Raw genomic sequence first — 21,329 nt, 5'->3', positions numbered from 1 at the left:
GATTGTTCTGAGTTGGAAGAGACCCACAAGGATCATCGAGTCCAGCTCTTACATGGGTGTCTCATGCAGGGATCAAACCTTGGTGTAGCTGGAGGACATTTTTTTTTGATCAATGGTTTGAATCTCAGGACTGGTTTTGATTTGGGGAATAAATCCTGATGCAAAGTGGAGTTGTGGAAAGAGCTGTGGCTGCTGAGGGTGCAGTTTCTGAGTCAAGTGGTGGAGTTTTCTCCTGCTGCAGCACCTGGGGCTGTCACACAGCTTTGCCTGATGTGCTTTTTGTCACTTGGTGTGGGTTTTCCTGGGAAGTTTTGAATACCTGGGCAGGAAAGTTGTAGGAACAGTCTGAGATGGAAACCTTGTGCACTCTCCATGTCCCTGTTGGTCCTGGAAGTGTTTCCAGCTCATCAGTGCTATTTCCAAGCATTGTTTTCTCCTCTTGGAGTTTCCATGCAGAATATTTCATCTTCTTATTTGAAACTAAGTGAAATAATCTGGGTTTTATCTCCTGAATAATGATTTGGAGCAACCTGGTCATGGTATGGGGTGGAACTGGATGAGCCTCAAGGTCTCTTCCACCCCAAACCAGTCTGGGATTCCATGAATATCAAAGAAAGTTGGAGGATTTTTTTTGTTTTCTTTTGTTTTTTTTTTTAATGCAGGGGTGTAAAATTAACATAAAATGAATCTTCAGAACAAGTGGAACAACAGCTGATTAATAGGTGGGTCTGTGTTAAATGCAGCTTTAGGGTTTTTTTTTTTTAACCAATATCTATATTTTCATTAGGGCTTTGTCAGCATTTGAATCTTGCAAGTTGGGTGGTGTCGTTTTGTGTGGGTTTGGTTTGGTTTTGTCTTTCAGGGCAGTTTTAGTGCTGGATCAGGATGTGCCAAACTCCGAAAACAAAACTAATTTTGCAACTTGGAAACTTAAAATGGCATTGACACTGTAGAAACCACTTGTCTCATTGTTGTCCCCTCTCTCCACAAGGAACACATCAAAATTAATTCAGAAATCTTCTTTTCCCCAGTTCCTTCCACTTGATGTATTTTGTAGCTTCATTGTGGGAATCTCCTGCTCTTTTTTTATTATTTAATTGAGAGGATCAAATAACTTCTACAGAAATAGTAGCTTGTCATTAATAATGGTGGAAATTGGATGCAAATAGATGAAAAAATGTCCAATTAACATAAGCAATTAGTGATTGTTGTGTTCATCAATCAGAATGCACTCTTAAATTGTCCTAAAGTCCAGTAATTATCCTTTATTAATCCCTGACTTGGTGTTTGGGAAGGATTTGGTTGACATTCCACATTTTTTAGGTTGGCATTCCACATTTTTTAGGTTGGCATTCCACATTTTTTAGGTCGATGCAGGGCTCACCTGCTCATAACTCTGAACATGTGGAGCAGAGTAAACCCAAACACACCGTGGGACCTTCTCTGTGTAGATAATTTATATTTCCATATCCTTTCAATTCATTCTGACCCTGTAATTCACACCCTTTTCCTTCATTTTCATCCTCCGTGTTTTTAAGGATGGGCATCACTATTTGGAATGTTTTGAACTTTAATGTTTCCTGATGCTTTTGGTTTTGGAGCCTTGTGTTTGTGTCCTTGTTAGGAGTGAAAAAGCAGAATAAAAATCCAGCTGGGGAGGTGAGAGAGGAGCTTTGAACTGTTCCAGTGTCTGTCAGTTCCCAGTGCAAAACCTGCATTGTGAAAGCACACACACACAGAATCTGGAAATTAAAATACAGATTCCATGCTGAAACAGAGACTTCAGTTAATTCCTGGGTACCAGCAATTTATTAAAGTGGAAATTTATTCATTAATTTGTGAAGATAAATTATCACTATCAGTGTAATGAAAATTTTTCAGCCCATTAAATCTTTTTTTTTTTTTTTTCCTTCTACTTCCTGACAATCAAATCCTGCTACCAGTGCAGGAATAACTGTGAGACAACAGGAATATTCATTCCCTGAGCAGTATTAATCTCCATTCTCCATTCAAAGCAGTGTTAATGCCTTTATTTCTCCTCGGAGCCTGAATTTGCTAATCCCGATCCCAAAGTGGATTATGGTGTCGTTCCTGCGTGTTCAGACAGATGTGCAACACACAGATAATTGCACAGAAAGGCAAAAGAAAGGGAATTTCTTTAGTTGCTGAGCTGGAGGTGGTCTCTATCCAGCCTTAAATCCTTAATTCAATTTCAGGTTTGCCACTCAGTCCTGTTGGCCTCGTGCTCCCAATGATTTCTGATTGGAAAAAACTGATTTGATGTGCATTGAAGCATCCTGGAGAATTAAATATGAATGGATGTTAGGAGATGTTGAAATATCACCAAACATCCAATTTCAAGTGTAAATATCTGCCTGGGGATTCTTGATTATGTTTAATGAAGATGACACTGATCAGCACTTGTGCTGCTTCTCAAATCAGAGAGTTCAGAGAAGGAAATCACAGCAGAGATTTGTTTGGGGTAAACGAGCAGCCTTTTCTCCAGAGATTCCAAAATATTTTATTTAGACAAAGTTAAACATGACTAGAGATTAAAAAAGAGGCCAAGTCATTCCTGTTTTGAGAGAGAAATTGGTTTGTGCTCATTTACCAGGAGCAGTGGATTTGCTTCGTGGTTTGTAAATGTTTTGTGACAAAGCAGCTTGTGATAATATTTATAGAGGGATTGAAAAATAATAATTGTCCCTGTCACTGCCTGAATTTTAACAGTGTGTGTGCACTTGAGGCCTTTTTGATCTTTCTAATAGGTACAACCCAGCTGGCAATGACATCACGTCAGGAAAGGAATTAATGTTACCACTGTCAACTTCCTGCGTTGGGTTTTTTCCTGAAAAGCTGCTTCCCTCCACTTTAAATCCCTTTTTTACAGTAGAAATCTGCTTCCACATTCTGTTTTCTGCTCTGTCCTCGTGATGTTGTGCTTTGTTGGCCAGAAATTCCAAGACTGTGTGGATGGGCAGGGTCCCAGGATTGTGATTACAGGTTTGTAGCAAGATCTGGTGTGATTTATGTTGCAAAACATCAATCTGATATCAATTTGAGATATTAATTCCATCCTCCACAGCTGGGATTGTGCAGTTCTCAGCCCAGTCTGTTCCTGGACTTGGAAGTTTGTATTGGGGAGGTAAAAACAAGTCAGAACTGAGGAAAAAACAATCTTCCCAAAGAACACAGGCTGTTTCTAAACATCCTGAAAACGTGGTTTCTTTTTCCTCTTTTCTCTTTGCTCTGCAGCTTTTTTTGCATTGTGATTTTTGTGATTTCTCTCCCACGTTTTCCTCAATCTTTGATCAGTAACAATAACCTTATAAAAGCCCCAGTTGGGCAGTTTTTCCAAGCAGAGCTGAAGCTGCTGCAGGTATTGAGTGCATTTCTCCTTTGAAAATTTGAGGATAAGCAGTGGGAAATGTGGGATAACCCAGCAGAACTCTCCTCCTGCAGTGACTCCAAGGGTGATGTGTGGCTTGAATTTGTGGGAATCTGGAGCCAAGAGTATCCCTGGCATTGAAATAACTGCAAAAAGCTCCTCCCCTGCCTAAGGAGGAGATGGAAAGTGAAAAAATCCTGCATAATAACCTGAGGGGTTGTGTTTGCACAGGTGAAATGCCTTTAGGGAGATTTTTTTGGGAGGGCAGTTCTTAAAAATTTCAGCTGCTAATTTGGGGTTAATTTTGGACTCAGAATTCATTCAGGGTTTATTAATCACAGTTCAGAAGACACACTATGATTTTTAAATTGGAGTCAAGTGTAACTTTTTGCTACTTAGTGTTTGAAAGGTAAATATATTTATAATCATTCAGCAGGCTGAGATCATTGTCATTATTTAGGATAAACCATATTTCAAAAAACCTTCTTCATCCCTGCTGTGGTGGGACCACCCAGAGCCAGGACCTTGGAGCCCCCACCTTTGGCTTGTTTAGAAAACAGTGAGAGGACAGGAATAAAATAAAATAAAAAATAAAATCTCTGCTCTGCACAACATCTGATGATTTTTTGCTCCCAAAGGCTGGATGTAGGAATTCCTGTGGGATGCAAGTTCTGCTCCTCTCCAGCTCCTTCCCTCATTAAATCTGGAGCTTTCTCTCCCTTTTCTGGGTTGGAATCCACTCTGTGCTTGATTAACACTGGAGGTTTTGTTGGAGTTTTGGTTGTTGCTTGTTTTTTGGCCTTTTTTTTTCACTCCCCCCTCTTTCATGTAAATGATGTCTTGCTATTTTGCTTGCTTTTTTTCCCTTTTTTAATTAGAAGAATAAATGCTTGCATTCATGCACAAATTGCTTTGAAGTGCTGTAAGAATTCAATTCATCAGCTTCCTCCAGTCTCAATCTTTTAATTTTTTTTTGCAAACTGATAACATCTAATGGCTGTGCTCCTTGCAGGAGATTACATTTGTTTTTTGCAGGTTGCCCTGCCTCCTCCTGTGTCCCCAGATAACGAGTTCACCACCAGGGAGAAGTTCAGGAGCGGCTCCCAGTGAACATTCCCAAAGTTTTGCTGCTTGTGCTGGGCCACAACTCCCTAAAAAAAAAAAGGGAAGAATAGTCCAAGCTACTGTGGGGACTTCTGGATACTGTGGGACAGCTCAGGTCCTTGGAAAAATGCTTGAGCACTTTCTCCCAGGGATTACTGGGAGAAATTTATTTATTTACCCAGGAATTATTTGCTATTTTGCACCTGGCTGTTGTTTTTTTGAGCTGCAGGACACAGTTTGCTGGTGCTGTCAGTGTGTTCAGGGTGTTGCTGGTGATGCCTTAGGATTGTAGCTTTTTTATTTTTCCTCTATTTGTAATCCTGGAATTCTTTAGTGTAGAACTATAAACTCCATATAGAGTGTGAGGTGCTGCTTTCCCATTTTGGTCAGACACAACAATTCCTCTCACAACAATTTGGTCCTCACAACAATTCCCAGGCCTGGGAATCAAGGACAGATGAGAGATGTGAGTTGGGGGGAGCAAACTTTGGGTAAATGACTTTATTAGCTGAAGCTGTAATTGGGAGATGAACCCCAATATGCAGATAGACCAAATTTATAAAAGTGTGAAAACTCGTAACCTGTGGTCCATTTTTGGGTGGATTTTGCCTGCCTTAAATGGACCTGAAGGCCCTTCAATAACCACTTTTTATTCTCTTAATTTTGTCTGGCCTCTGTTTTTATGTAGTCCTAAAAAAGTGTTTCCAGGTGGAATTCTGGCTCATGGAATACCAAATTGTCAGATCCATCAGTGTGCTCAATGTCTGAGTTCATTCCAGCTCCGTTTTGGGAGCAGAGGGGAAAATCCCCATTTCCAGCGCTGGTGGATCAGTAATTCTCTTTTCATTAGCACTGAAGTGTGGCAAAATGGTGTTTCCTGAAGGCCACAGAAACTCCTGGGGGATTTCAAATCCCGAGGTCAGCCGAGTGCAGCTTGAATGGCCTTTCCTCTGCTGCTGGAAATGTTTGGTGACTGATCCCCCCCCTTTGAAATGTGGGGTCACAGCCCTGGCACTGAGATGGGACAGGACACCCCTCCTGGTGTGTCTGGAGTCACTCTGGAATGAAGAGTTATTTGAAAATAACTCGACACCCAGGGAGTGATTAATATATAATGCAAAGTGTTTATGTTCTTGAGTTATTTTTTAAAGTTATTTTAAGTTTCAAGTGAGAGGTTCAACCTAAGAATTTAAAATTGGACAGATTTGCACCCTCTCCTTTCTGCTCAGGAAAGGATGGTTGGGGATTGTATCAAATATAAATAATATACAAATCTTCATAGAAAAATGATGCAGATGAGGTAATGATGCAGATGAGATATTTAAACAGGTGAAATTAAAACTTCTGTATTTATTAATACAACTAATACTCTAAATAAGAGCAACCTCGTAGTTTTTCTTGCAGACACTGACTCACAGGAAGGTAATTACACCCTGCCAGTCTTTTCCAGCTTCCTACTCATCCATTATTTATCTCTTGACAAAAGTGGGGGTGTTTTGGTGCAAGAACCTGCACAGGAACTCATTTTGTGTTCAGATTTTCAAACCTGGATGTCTCTCCAATGCAGTCACTGGGAGACAGCTCCTGTTCCAGAGGGGTTGTAAGGAAAAGGCTTTTGGGATATTTATCCTGTGGATGCTGCTGGTTCCTGCTGAGAGATCCTGAAAAATTATACTCTTGGACATTTAAAGCAAACATTTCTGTAATTAGGCTGCCATCAGCCCATTCATTTCATGCACAGGAGTTCAGCACTGTGATTTATGATCTTTAAATCCCTGGATTTAAGGTTGTCTGCTTGGGTATTGTTTTTTTTTTTTCTGATTCAAGTAAAGTTCTTGTGCTGCAGCATTTTTCCAAATAAAACCCATCAGCCTCTGCCTTAATTATGTAAAACTGAGCAGGGAACAATCACCTCTCTTGATGTCCTTTTGTGCTTTTGGGATTTTTTCCTGGCTTTGCTGTAAAATTACACAGTCCTGGCTGGAATGTTGCATCAACTGATCCACGTTTTTTTCTGTACATTGAATTCATGAGCAAATTGAACCAACACAGTAATTACACTAAAGTGCCATCAAACCCTTCTGGTTCTAGAATTCCAACTATTTCCAAGTCTTGGGCTGCTGCTTCAATTTTTCCCAATTTTTAGTCATTTTGACATGAGTTTGAAAGCAAACCAGAAAACTGAAACCCAGAGTTCTCCCAGTGGAATGAAGGCTCTGGTCAATTTTGCTCCTTTAAATAAAATACTCAATTTTAGGTTCTCTTAAAAGGAAAAGGACCAACAAAATGCAGTAAGGTGAAAACAGTTCACTAATCAAAACATTCTCATTCTGAGAAATATTGTAATTGCAGAAAAAAAAAGTAGAAATATTTTAAGTTTTACATCCCAGAGGCTGGAATGAGGAATAAGTGGAGGGAGAAAAAATCCAATGCCATTGAGAAGCCCATCTGCTTTGTATTTTCAGGCTTGGGTAGCATTACTTTCTCTTTTTTTTTTTTTTTTTTTCTGCCATAGACATTGTCAGGAGAATAACCTTAGTCAGGTTACATTGGCTAAATGAATAATCTCTTCAACATGTGGAACTCATTTTCTTTGGGGTATTTTCCCCTCTCACTCTTTTTCCCTTCCTCTTCTCTGGTCCTTTGAAAAAAAAAAAAAGACCAAAAAACCTGCTGGTTCCTGATTTCATTTTTTGGCACTTCCTCAGTTTCACAGATTTGCAAATGCCTGGAGTTTTCCAAGGAAACAAATTTAAAAGAATTGTGCTCTACTTTTCTCCTTTTCAGTGTTGTGGCTGCTCCCCATCTCCCCTCTGAGGCCTGGAATGATCCCATGGGATTTTACCTCCCACAGCTGATAAATAAATGTTGACTGAGATGATTTTTGACCATCAAAATGAAAATCAAACTTGAATCCCAGTTCTCCTGTGTTGCCTGGATTATATTTCTACAGAAAGGTGATGGGAGCTTGAGTCTTAAACAGGGACTTGGTGAAAAATCTCCATGAAAAGATAAAAATGGAAAGAGAGATGATGTTTTCCCACTTAAAACATTAAATTTTGGGGAATGTGTGTAACCAAAAGGTGTGTTATGAGCCTGTGATGTTCACTGGTTCTAACTTACATAATTCTCTTTATTAATTAGTATTCTGTCCTCTGCTGGCTATTGATTTCTCAGTTCTCATGCTAATTAATCCACATTTTTCAGTCTTTTTAGTATCTTTTTCCCAGACAGGGAGTTTCCAGCATGTGCTGATTGTCTCTGTTAGGCTTTTCTGCTTTCTGTAGCATTTCCATGAAGGGATGTAAAATCTGCATTTTAGGTGTCCAGTTTTCAGCCTCATTGAAGCTCAGCAGGGTTAGTTCAGCAAAATTTCAAATTTCAGCCATTTTCCAATCAAACTCCAATAATATCAATCTGAGGAGAAAGGTAGCTACGTGCTGGCTAATTATGAATAATTAAAGCAATTGATTAAAAACATTAAATATGAAATTATTATATGAATTAGCAAAGTTCTAATTTCCAAGAGCCTGTGAAGGCACTAACTGAGCTGAGCTCAGCATCACTTTTCTCTCTGTTTCAGGTGTCTGTGGCTGCTCCACAAATAATGTAATGAGAAAGAGGATTAATTCCTTAAATCCCTTCTGAAAACATGTTTTTTTTCTTCAAACCCACAGGAGGAGAAAGGCATTTCTAGGTTGATGTTGGGATATTCCTTGCAGATCTGTAGCTGCTCCCATCCCACTGGATTTGCCTTTCCCTGTGTTTTCCTCCAATTCACTGGAGCTCTTTCCACATCTTAGGGGAAATTCTTGGAGGAAAACACACAGAGCATGTCCCTGATCTCCTGGGAAGCCTCTATTTAATGTTCCTTGGTTTTAGAAAATGGTAACAAAACAGAACACGAGATGGCTTCAGACACTGCAAAAATAAACTGCAGGCAGAAGCCACAGGTTTCCCTGAAAACAACCTCACGGGGTGAGTTCCACCAGAAAAAGGATTTGTTGGAGATTTGTTTGCTCACCACTTTTTATAACATTAACCTTTCAAGTAGGAACCAGACCATGGTGAGGGGCTGCTTGAAGTTTAAAAAGTATCACAGCCCTGCTGAGATAATTCTGCCTGTGTTTTACACACCAGCATTTTATTATTCTGTGTGACTTTTTAAATATTATTGATTTTTGTCATTGAGTCTCTACCCAAATATGACAGGTAACAGCAGTCCATGCCCCAAACCTGCTGAAAAATGGGTGTTTTTTTGTTTTTTTTTTTTTTCTTTTTTAAATGGCTTGTGTGGATGGTGAAGCAGCTTCAATATATTTACAGCTCAGTGGCTATTTTACTAATCTCATGTTTGTTTTCCCTCATTCTCTTTGTCTCCAAAAATGTTATTTTTGTTGTCAGGGAGATGGATTCGTGCCTTGTCTGGCAAATAAAGTGATGTGCAAATGGTTGAGTGCTCTGCAGAGCAGTTGGTGCTTGTGTTTGGTTGGGGACCTTGGAGATTTGGGGGTGGTGGCACTTTGTGTTTGTTTTGATGCTGTGCTGACAGTCAAGCTGGGGCTTTTGGAAGTGTTTTTCTCACTGCAGTGCATTTTAATCTTGAGGAACTGAGGGAACGAGCCAGTTAATGTTTTGCTTTTTATGCTGTGCTTGGTTTAGAGTCTTCTCCCAGATTTAAAACTGAGCTGCCTTCAGTTTCAGATAAATAAAAGTCTCTTAAGTGGATTTTTTTGGGTCAGCACAAAGCTAAACTCGAGCTTATCTCTGGCTTGGTGGGAAACCTGACTCCATCCTTCCCTGAGATGTGCTTTGAGTGCTGGGCCCATCCATCACTGTCAGAGCCCACCTGTGCCAGGCATTAAATGCTGGTGGCCTAAATCTTCCCTGAATCCTCTCATTACTTCCTGATTTCTCTCTCTTATCAAATATTTGTGCTGTTGTCCAAAGCTAAGAGCCAGGCAGTTGGAGTTATCAAAGGAGATACCACAAGAGAATTTCCAAGGAAGCTCCAAGTGCTTTGACCCAGGCAGGCACTTCAAGAGCTTAGGAGTCTGAATCTTTGGGAATGTGTGTTTGGAAAACAAAGCTCAGCTTCCTCAGGGCATCCCCTGCAGGCTCCCAGGGCCACATCTCCCAGCTTTGCTGAGGAGGTGGAGATCCCTGCAGATAGCAGGATTTTCTCCGTTTGTGTAGCCAGACGGGAGGGCTGGGCAGGGTTAGGAGCAGGAATGGTGTGCCCAGGATTTGGGTGGTTCAGGGCTTTGTGCTCAGCCTGGCACCAGCACTGAGCCTAAAGCGGAGCAGAGCTGCAGGTACAGCCAGGCAAGTGCTCTCCACTGTCTGAATAATTCCAAAGGAATCTTCAGAAAGATTATAATAAGCTTTCAAATGGTAGAATTAGAGAATCATCAGGGTCGGAAGAGACCTTTAACATCATCAGGTCCAACGTTTGACCCACCCCTACTGAAACCATTAAACCACATCTCCCAGCTCCACATCCAGAACACCTCCAGAGATGAAAAAACATTTTTTCACTGTTTTTGGGGTCAGGCATTGGACTAGTTTGCTCCACCACCTCCCTGAGGAACCTATTCCAATGCCTGACCCCAAAAACAGTGAAAAAATTTTTCTAGTATCTAACCTTAATCTCCTATCTCAGCTTAAGGCTGTTTCCACTTCTCTTCTTGCTGTTGTGGAACACGTCAGGATAAATCAAACTCAAATGCTGTTTTTTTAGTATTGGAAAGCAGACATTGCTTCAGTCACAGCGCTGGGATGGTTCTACCTGGATGTAAAAATAAAAGGTTTTTTTCCCAGTTAATTACTGCATACAAAGGCAAATGAAGGAAAATAAAGGAGGGTGGCATTTGAGGGCTTGAGGACGTGTGTGCTGGGGTATTGGGAGTGATGGTGGGAATGGAGATAGTCCATGTATGGTGGAGGAGCAGCTCAAGGAAAAGGCTGAACCAGGGGAAGGGATGGATGCTGAACCAGAGGAAAACCTGGATGCTGATCCAGAGGAGAGGCTGGATGCTAATCCAGAGAAAAGGAAAGGCTGGATGGTGATGGATGCTGATCTAGCGGAGAGTCTGGATGCTGATCCAGGGAAAAACCTGGATTCTGATCCCAAGGAGAGGCTGGATTCTGATCCAGGGAAAAACCTGGATGCTGATCCAGAGGAAAGGCTGGATGCTGAGGGATACTGATCCAGAAGAAAGGAGAGGCTGGATGCTGGTGGATTCTCATCCAGAGGAGAAGCTGGATGCTGATCTGGAGGAAAGGCTGGGTGCTGATCCAGAGGAAGGGCTGGATACTGATCCAGGGAAAAACCTGGATGCTGACCCTGAGGAAAGGCTGGATTCTGATCCAGAGGAAGGGCTGGATGCTGATCCAGGAAAAAACCTGGATGCTGATCCAGAGGAAGGGCTGAATACTGATCCAGGGAAAAACCTGGATGCTGACCCTGAGGAGAGGCTGGATGCTGATCCAGAGGAAAGGCTGGATGCTGATCCAGGAAAAAACCTGGATGCTGATCCAGAGAAAAGGCTGGATGCTGATGGATTCTGATCCAGAGGAAAGGAGATGCTGGATGCTGATGAATGGATTCTGATCCAAAGGAGAGGCTGGATGCTGATCCACAGGAGAGACTGGATTCTGATGCAGAGGAAAGGCTGCATGCTGATGGATACTGATCCAGGCAAAAACCTGGATGCTGATCCTGAGCAGAGGCTGGATGCTGATCCAGGGAAAAACCTGGATTCTGATCCCGAGGAGAGGCTGGATGCTGATGGATACTGATCCAGGGAAAAACCTGGATGCTGATCCTGAGCAGAGGCTGGATGCTGATCCAGGGAAAAACCTGGATACTGAGCCATAGGAAAGGCTGGATGCTGATCCAGGGAAAAACCTGGATACTGATCCCAAGGAGAGGCTGGATGCTGATGGATACTGATCCAGGGAAAAACCTGGATGCTGATCCCGAGGAGGGGCTGGATGCTGATCCAGAGGAAAGGAAAGGCTGGATGCTGATGGATGCTGAGCCAGCCCAGCCTCCCCGCCTTGGGGAGCGAGTGGTGATGGGTTCTGGCAAACAGTGCCGGGCAAGCATCTCATGAAACACGGGTGGGATTGTTGTGTCAGGGAGCTGAGCCTGCTGCCATCTGCTCCACAGAGCCAATTAAACAAGAGGGGTGGGAAGAATAAAGTCCAGATGCTAATGGGCTGTGTAAACTGCAGGGTGAGTTCTCCTAAATATTTAGACTCTTTTCCTGAGCTCGTGTGTGGGGCTGACTTGTGAGGTTCCCTTGAATTTGTTTGAGGTTGCCACTTAGCTCTGATTTTCTGTTTAAAGTCAGTGAAATTAGCTTAAAGATTTTTTTTTTTTTTTCTTTTTTCCCCAGGGTGGAATTGTGCCCAGGAATTCTTGAGTAGGGGGCAAATATCCCGAGTAGGGACTGGACCCAGGCAGGGGCTGAGCAGTTCATGTGTAGCCTCAGGGTTGGATTCTCAATCCTTATTCGATTTTTGCTGTTGGTTTACTCATTATCTGTGCTTAGTTTGACTGAGAAATCCCTGCTCCCCCTCTCTCTGCCATTCAAAGCGCTTTTAGTTAAAACAACAGAACATACCAGAGCATTTTAAAGAAGTTAGTTAATTCAAAATCAAGCAAAAATAGGTTAAAAATGGAGCCAAATAAATTCCTGCTGGCACTGTGACTCTTACATAACCATGGACGATGTTCTCTGGCATTATTCTGCAAGTTCATAAATGGGCTACGTGTGAAAAGGGTGGAAGAAGGGTCAGCTTTGTGTTAGGGACAGAAAGCTCCATTCTCAGGAGCTGACAGTCGATTTCCTCCTCATTCCTTTTGATGTCTGCACACTAAACGCTGCATGGACAGAAAAAATTCAATTCATTTAAAACATTTTGCATCAAAATGACACGCTTTAATGTATTTCCTTCTGATGTTTAAATTATCTTTTCATCTCATGAGGGAAGGGAAAAAAAAAAAAAAGCCAACATGTTTGTAGTTAAAGTACTCAAGCAGAACTTTAAACAAAGGTCTTGATGAAGAGGAAATCTTGATGTACAGGCAGCTTTTAAGAGTAGATACCTTTTTTTTTTTTTTTTTTTCTTTTTTTCCTGCCCTCCTTTCTTGGCTCCATGAGCCTTGTAAGCCAAGGAGATTTATTGCTGCCCTTCCAAATGCCTCTTCAGAATGAAGAGTTCACATTTTTGAAATTCCTCAGCTCCACAGGAGGGAGAGGGATAAGGGGAAGTGATGATGGGGAGCACCCCAAAGGATTTTCCAGACTAGTTTTGCCAGTCACAGCTGCCTGTAACAGTGCTGGGAGAAAATCAGCTGAACCTGCATCAAAAAAAACCCACCTCTTGGAGCTGTGGACTCTGAGAGTTGTCAGGGAGATGGATTTGGATGGAATTTAGACTTTTTAGTAATTGCAGTTAGTGCTGATAATACAATCCAGGGTGTTTAGGAATCCCTGTCCTTTGCCAGGCGCAGCATCACTTGTGCAACTCAGCACTGATAGAAATGGGATCCATTCCCTCAGTGAAATAAATCCCAGCTCTCCTGGAGAAATGTCTTAACAGCCTAAATAACCTGCATTTATTGCTATTACAGCTATTGGTGCCACTTATTGCTGTTAAGAGAGCAAAGGAATATTTCAGGGTTATTGTGTATTTTCCAGTGGGGACAGCAGGGGAAAGCTGCCCTTGGAAGTGAGAAATCTTGGAAAAGAAGCTTAGCTGATGAGGCAAACTTTTTAGGAATGCTGTTGGTGTAACCCCAAATCTTTCCAGTCTTATTTTTCAGTCTGGAAGCAGAATATAACAAAGTGTTGAGTGGCTTTTTCTCTGTGTCTGTGAACACTGTTGCTGTCACCTGTCCCCTGTGGGAGCTGAGCTTCCCAAGGGAGGACACAGCTCTCACTTCTACCTTCTGATACATCTTTTGGGTTGGTTTTTTTTGCTATTAATGAGTTTGTGTTCAAATTGGGTCTCACTTGTCTCTTTTCCACATATTAAATTTGTCTAAATTTGGCTCCCAGCCTCTCATGTTTTAGTTAGAAACAAATATTTTTAAAAGCAGTTATATTGGGTTCAATGTTTAGCAAAAGCAGGGTCATAGTTTGCATGTGGAATTATTTTTAGCACCTAATGTCAGTTTGGTAAATAAACAGATGTTGAAAAAAACAAAACCTGTTATGTCTCTGCCTTCCAAAGTCAACCTCTCCATGCAGATCCCCACATGGAGACGTGATTCCCCTTAGGAAACCTGGCACTGGGAAACTCCCCATATCCTTCTCTGACCCCATTTCCTCACCCATCCTCCTTTTGGAGCTGCTTTCCTGTGACATTTATGACAAAAAAAAGCCTCTCACACTTCCTGTCTGGTTTTTCTTGCAGAGGATATTCAACTCCTTCGTGTACACGGAGAAAATATCGAATGGGGAAAGCGAAGTTCAACAGGTGAGTCCAAAACCCCTTCCCAGCTCCACTGGCAGAGTGAGCTCAGGGAATTCTTTCTGTCTGGATTTGTGGCCTTTTTCTAACCTCAGATCAAGCCAGTGGAATAGGATATAAGTGGGGATATGTGCTGATGATGCTTTTGAGAATTTTGCATTGCCATAAAAAGCTTTTCCATCTGTTTAGTCTGGGACTGTCCCTTGGAAACAAAAGGGCCCTCGTGAAGTAGCTCCCATTAATTGTCAGGCTTTCATGTTGGAAGTGTCTCTCTTTAAATTTCAAATTAATATTATTATGATGTGGAAATATAGGACAGCCTGGTGCATCACAGATGTGGTTGAAGGGTGTTTGTAATTTTGTGGGGTTTTACAATATTTAACATTTAACTCTGCAATTTAACACTGGGATAGTACATGGGCAGTTTGCGTTTTAATACATGTGTATATTTTTTTAAAATTAATTTTGGATCAGTTTTCAAACGGATCAAATAGGTCATGTTTTATTCTTTCAGAAATTAAAGTGTTAATTATGTTTGTGGTAAAGATGAGGGGTTTTGGTCGAAGAAATGGAACAAAGAACCAGCTTTTCTTTCCAGTTTAGTCATGGACTTGCTCAACCTTCAGGAGTAACCTGACCTTCCTAAACCCCTATCAAAGCAGTTTTAATGTTCAGGAAAAACAGAAGCTCCTCAGAGTGGGAAGAGGGAGTTGCTGTTCAGCCATGCAGGCAGCCCCATGGTGGATTCCCAGAGCAGTTCATGTGGATTCAGACTTCAGAATAATGAAAACTCCAAGTTGTGCTTCCTGGAAATAGTGACATTTCCAGTCTTTAATTTTTACTGAGGAAAAAGTCAAAGCAGAGCTGGTTCAGGTGGGATCGTAAGGAACTTTTAGGTTGGAAAAGACCTTTAAGACCATTCCCCAGCACTGCCAAGGCCACCTCATGTCCCCAAGTGCCACATCCACATGGATTTTAAATCCCTCCAGGGTTGGGGACTCCTGGAGGGCTGTGCCAGGGCTGGACAACACTTTCTGTGAAGAAATATTCCCAGTATTTAACCTGAGCCTCCCCTGGCCCAGCCTGAGGCCGTTCCCTCTCCTCCTGTCCCTGTTCCCTGGGAGCAGATCCCAAATCCCCCCGGCTGTCCCCTCCTGGCAGGGACTTGTGCAGAGCCACAAGGTCCCCCCTGAGCCTCCTTTTCTCCAGGCTGAGCCCCTTCCCAGCTCCCTCAGCCCCTCCTGGGGCTCCAGACCCTTCCCCAGCTCCCTCAGCCCCTCCTGGGGCTCCAGACCCTTCCCCAGCTCCCTCAGCCCCTCCTGGGGCTCCAGACCCTTCCCCAGCTCCCTCAGCCCCTCCTGGGGCTCCAGACCCTTCCCCAGCTCCCTCAGCCCCTCCTGGGGCTCCAGACCCTTCCCCAGCCTTTTGGAGGCTTTGTCTTCCCACCCCCAGGTGTGTCCTTGCAAGCAGAGCGACCATGGGGATGTCACTGTCACTTGCCTTTAACAATTTAACTCCCAAACCATCCCAACATCTCTCAGGATGGGTCCTCAGCTCTGTGTTGTGTAGGGCAGGATTTCCAGGAGTCTTTCTGGGTGGTCTGTGCACACCACAGAAGGGCCATGTGGGCTGGATCAGATGGATCAGATGGCTTTTGAAAAGGCAAAAGTGTTTTTGGGAAACCAAGAAACCGGATTAAAAGTCCTTTTGAAGTCCTGACTACGGATCCTCTCCACTGAGGAAAAGACAGTCCTTGTTTCCCAGAGCAGATGTCTGTGTTCATCCCAAGTGGATTTAAAGAGCTGTCCAAACACTGGAGGTGGGGTGATGGATTTGGAGCTGTCAGGGGAGAAAACAGGGCTCTGGTAAAGTGTAATTACTGTGGTTAAAAGCTCTACAGTGAAGTGGATGGAAGAATAATTGAGCACTTCTGGTTCATTAATAACCAGATCTTTTAGCCTTAATGAATCCCCAGCAACCGAACTTGAATTTTATAAGAGTAGGCCATTGAATGGAATCATCTTGAGCAAAGGCAAACAAATGTAAGCAAATGAAATCCCCTGTCAGAGAAATCTCATTTCTGCTTTGGTCATTCATTAACATTTTCACAGCAACTGATATCCAAAGGCAATTAATTACAGTTTTATGTCAGCTGGGATTATTTTATATTTTTTTTTGGCAGAACACTGAATTATTGTGGGGGGTGGTGGGTTTTTTATACCAAAGCATGTAAATAATGACTCTCAGTTTATTGAAAAAGTGAAAGATTCCAGCTGTTGGCCTTCAGGCCTAACTGTTCAATACCTTTGGCTTTCTTCATGCCACACAAGGAGCAGTTTTACCTCTCAGCATTGGACTGGTTACACTTTTAAGATCTACAGTTACAGAATTACTGTTGTACCTGACAGATAAAACCTTTTCTGCTTTGAATAGGTTCTTAAAAATGGGATGGCAATGGCCAAAAATAACTTGGATTCCTTCCCTGTGAGTTATTTCAGTATCAGAGAACTCTGACACAATATAAGAATACAGTGGTGTGAGTTAGTGATGTAAATTAAAGTGGGAGAGGAGGAGTTTTATGAGGGGAAAATCTACATTAGCTGATCTCAATGAAGTCGGTGTGTGTTCAGTGTCCTGCCAGACATCTGCTTTCTGTGATGTGGAGAGGAGGGAGCTGGGCTGCACAGAGGAGAGGCTGAAATGCTCTCAAACACAAGTAGATTTACCAGCTTTGAGGAGAAAAGGCTTGAAAAGCTCAGACCGTGCTGCTGTTGGGTTGGATTTTTAATTTGCTCGGTTTTTTTGGGCTGAGCAAAGAGATCTTTGGGGAGGAAATAGATCTGAAACGTGCTGAAAAAATTACATTCAGCTGTGGAGCACAACACGTTCCCTGGCTGTGAAAAGTGGCATGTTCACACACATTAATAAATTGTGAGCCTCACAATAAAAGGCAATTATTGTGTGTTTAATGTACTTCCAGAATGATTCAGGAATCGTGGCCCTCTCTCTAGGTTTTGCTGTGCATCCTGTTTGACATCTTCCTTGGAATAAGTCTCGGGAAGCTTTGCCAGAGGTACTGGCCAGTAGAAAACCTCAAATGAGTGCTGGTTTCCATGACAAAAAGCACATTGGGAAGTGGTTTCCTGCTTCCTGATTGCAGTCGTGGAATATATTTTCAGTGTCATCCAGAGAAGCAGGAAAGGGGATTTTCCACAGAGGAGAATAGACTTAAGTTGAAGGAGGGGATGTTTAGATGGGATTTTAGGGAGAAATTCTTCCACGTGAAGCCAGAAAAGCTGATCCCTGGAAATGTCCAAGGCCAGGCTGGAGCAGCCTGAGGTAGTGGAATGTCCCTGCCCATGGTGGGATGGAACAAGATCATCCTTAATGTCCCTCCCAACCCAAACCATTCCAGGATTCCATCAATGCTTAGAATCCCTTAAAACAGAGGTGTGGGATGAAGCTGGAGGTGATTCTGTGAGCCACATCCCTGCTGAACTCTGACTCTTCAGGGCTGATACAAAACCAGTGTTTTCCTCAAGAGCCACAAAGAGTAGATGAAAAATAAATAACATTAAAAGTTTCCCAGTTTAGGAATCCATGGATGCACAGTTGTGATACAGCAGCGGGATGAATGCCTGGTGTGTGTTGGAGAGAGGTGCCTTTTTTTCCAGATTTTTCTGCTTTACAGAGGGAATTTAAACCTCAAAATTCTAACTCAGCTCTGCCATGTGTAAGCAATCCTTTCCAAGGAGCTTGACAGTGTTAAATCCCTGGCTGTGAGTCCATCCTGGCATCCCTGCCTGTCAACCCCACTGATGCATATTTTATATACAGGCTTGGAAACATGAAAAACACCTTGGCTTTTCAAGCTTACAGCCAGAAAGAAAACCTCACCTTGGAGCTCTGCTTTTCCCTCAGAGCTCCCTGCAAAGAGAAGACTTCAGAGCTCTGGAGCTTTGAGAGGGAAGAAGCTTTAAAAAAAAAAAAGCTCGAGGGAACAATGCAAATGAGGGAAAATGTCTCTGGGAAAATTAGAGGAGCTCAGTGATGTTATGATGAAAGGTTGTCAGTGGAGATGGTGACAATTGAAGTGCATTACTCAGGGGTGCTGCAGTAATAGAAACAGGTGTTACAGTCCAACCTGTCTGCAAACCCAAGGGCTTTGGCTGCGTGTCAGCTGCCAGAGGAAATCCAGGGAAAACAGGGCTAATGGCTGCATTGTTCACAGGGAGCCCTCACTGTTTATTGTTTTGTTTATTGAAATCCAGGAGAAAACACAGAAATCTGAAAAATGCCTGCTGCAGAGGCTTCCCCTTGCTGTTGTTTTTGAGATGAGGTGAAGAGCACTTTGTGTGGGATAATAATATTTTATGTCAATCTCAAGGTATCCAGATTTATATCAGTTTCTATTAAAATGGAGCATTTCTGTGGGAGCAGGAAATGTCTGTCACATTTGGTACCCACCCAGGTGTGGGGCACCCCTGTCCCTTTTCTGTGCCTGATTTTCCATTTTGCCTTAAAAATGCTTCAACAATTATGTAAGCATGGTTTCACAGTTCAGTGTTCTGTCCTTTCATTATTTGTTATCTCTCCTCCTCTACTTTGGAGGTTTTGTGGGTCTGGCATCCATCAGCATCCTGCAGCTCTCCAGCTCCAGGCAGGTTAAAAAAAGCAGGGTATGTGTTGGATAAAAACTTCAGGTTTTTATTTAGAAAGAGGAGAAGGTGATTTAAGCCTGCAGCTTTTACTGTGACAGGCTCCAGCAGCATCACCCTGCAGAGGGAATAAAGTGAAGCCCAACTATGGAAGAAAAGTTTGTTTTGTTAGGCTTCATTTGGGTGATATTTCTCGATGTGGTGAATTAGAGCCATTTGTTTCATTGGTGTGTTGCCCTCAGTTTTTTATCAGAGTTTATTAATCTGAAGAAATTTTCAGCAGAAAATTGTTTTTGGACTGTCTTGCCCTTGGTGACTTTCTCGAATTCGTTGGTTTTGAATTGTTGGGAGCATTGTCTTGTTATCAGAGGGCAATATTTTTAGAGTTCTTTAGATTAGACAAAGTCAGTTCTTCCAGCCGTGGGCAGGGAATGGTGTCTGGAGCTCTGGGAGGTTTCAGATCCCTCGTTGCTGACACGCACTTGACTCCCTGCCCCGACCGAGGCGCTGGATCCCATTTCAGAGGAATAACGGAATGACTTTGAGCCTTTCGGAGGTTTTTTTCCACGGGAGACGCAGTTTGGGAACAAAGCATTTGCTTTTTGTCAGCTTCTGAAGTACAGGATCTTCTGAAAAACAGATTTGTCAGATCTTTAGACTCGGCACAGCAGGGTGAAATTCAAAGGCTGTGGGGTGCTTTTATCGTTCAACCTAGAAGGTGAAAACTCATCAACAGCGAACCCTGGGCTTGTACAGCATTCATTTATCAGAGAGCAGCCCTGATTCCAAACCAGAGGCCTTTTGTTCTGGGGCCCTGTGATGGTTTTATGACTGCTAATGATGCTCAGAAAACTTCAGCTCTCTCCCTTCTCCCTGATTTCAGGTAGGGGAGACCAAGAGAGAAATCTCAGATTCAAATATCTGGTTTTACCTTGGCATTTCATTTGCCCAGACTTGAGAGGAGAACTTTGTACCCACCAAATCTAAGTGCTTTTGATTTAGGTAACTTGGCTTGCATTTATTTGAGACCCTCCAGGAGAATCCACTTCTAAAGAACACATCTGAGGGGTGCAGCCAGACAAAAATCAAGTTTACTGGAAACCAGAAAAGCATCTCCCCAACAGCTTATTATCCTAACAACTGGGAGCAATTTAATAGTGCTGGATGTCTGACATGGAGGAGCCCATTAGCAGTCCTCTGGTGCCTTGGCAATAAATCATCCCACAGAACTAATTAGGTGTAATTCTGCAAGTCATTTGAGCGGGGTCTTATTAAACCTGTGCTCCTTGGAGACCTGTCACGGAGCCTCAGCATTCCCTGGGAACAATGGAGGCAGAGCAGCAAGGGCCTCCTTCCTCCCAGAACTGAGTAAATCATGACAAAATGGCCTGTTGGTAAGAGTTAGGAGAGACATTTGTTAGTGCAGGGGATCTGGAAAATCCAGGCTTGTTTCCCAGCATACAAAAGCAGCAGTGCTGTTAAATCATCCCTGTAGGGTTTGGGGTGGATTGCTGTGGATTGAGGAGTTGATTTAACTCCAGAGAAGTTTGCAGAAATGCAAAATAGTATTTCTGATTATTCAACACCTCTGCCTATTGCTTAGAGATGATCCTTTCATTTGGGATGTGTCTGGCTGATGATTAAATATATAATTGGTCGCTGTGAAAGGGATGCAGAATATGCAGAGCCAAAAAAATAAAAATAAAAAAAGCCTGATCCATTTCATCAGTTCCTCCCTTTGATGAAAGACCAGGAGTGAAAGTCTCAGTAAATGCTTCTTGTAAAACCTGAAATCTCCTGGTAACTGCGTTTGCTGTCACATTTGCTCCAGGAGCAGCCAGAGATTTTTCCTTCCCCATTTTCCCTGGCAGTCTTTAGTCAGTGAAGTGCCTAATGAAGGGACACAACTGAGCTCCTGTGTGACAGCCTGGGACATGTCCCAGCAGGCTCAGCCCTTCCCAGTGCCTGGAATCTGCTGGGCATGGACAGGGCAGAGATGCCACAGGCACCACCAGCCCTCAGATCACACCAGCTTGAAAGTATTTACCAGCAAAAAAAAAAAAAAAAAAAAAAAAAAACCAAAACAAAAAAAAACAACCATCAATTTCATTTTTATTTTATTTTTTTTCAGAAGGATATAAAAAAGAAGGGCTGAAGTAGCCAATTTGCTGTTTCCAAAGTGAGGCACCCTAATTTTTTTTTTAATGGCATGGGAGGGGCCACAACCTGTTTGTTTTCACTTTCTGAAAGGAGCAAAATTGGCTCTTACAAATCTCTGTGTAACCTCTAAACCTTGTCCTGATTTATAAGGAGTCCCTTCCTTAGAGAGTCCTCTGACAACAAAAGGCTGCAGGGGGAATTCCACTGGTGCCAGGCTTTTGTCATTATTTTCTTCCTGCTGTATTGTAACATCAATTAGAGATTTTTCAGTTTGTAGTTGGAGCTGTGAGTTGTGAGTAGGCACAGTGAGCTTTGAGATCAATAAGAAAATCACCCAGGCAATGCTCAGCCTCTGGAGCCTCCCAGGAAAGCAGCAGGGAAAAGCAAAATCTGGGATTATTTTGCCCAAATTTCAGTGAAAGAAGTGAAATCCTTCTGCACAGCTCCCCCCTGGTGAAGAGGCTGCTGAGGAGCAGAGAAATATTCATGGCAATATTTGGGGTTATTTGGGTTCCCTGGATGCTGAGGTTGCT

General features: G+C 42.7%; 1 protein-coding gene across 1 annotated transcript in view; it reads left to right on the top strand.

Moving 5' to 3' along the window:
• CACHD1 (cache domain containing 1) overlaps positions 1 to 21,329 on the top strand; it is an 88,871-nt gene that overhangs the window by 16,097 nt on the left and 51,445 nt on the right. Inside the window, exon 2 of the mRNA XM_083867179.1 lies at positions 13,922 to 13,984. Within this exon, the coding sequence (XP_083723305.1) occupies positions 13,922 to 13,984 (63 nt within the window). The remainder of the gene's footprint in view (positions 1 to 13,921; positions 13,985 to 21,329) is intronic.

Source organism: Zosterops lateralis (genome assembly GCF_965231275.1).
Source record: "Zosterops lateralis genome assembly, chromosome: 9".
Taxonomy (NCBI): domain Eukaryota; kingdom Metazoa; phylum Chordata; class Aves; order Passeriformes; family Zosteropidae; genus Zosterops; species Zosterops lateralis.
This window is presented reverse-complemented; position numbering and strand designations above follow the sequence as displayed.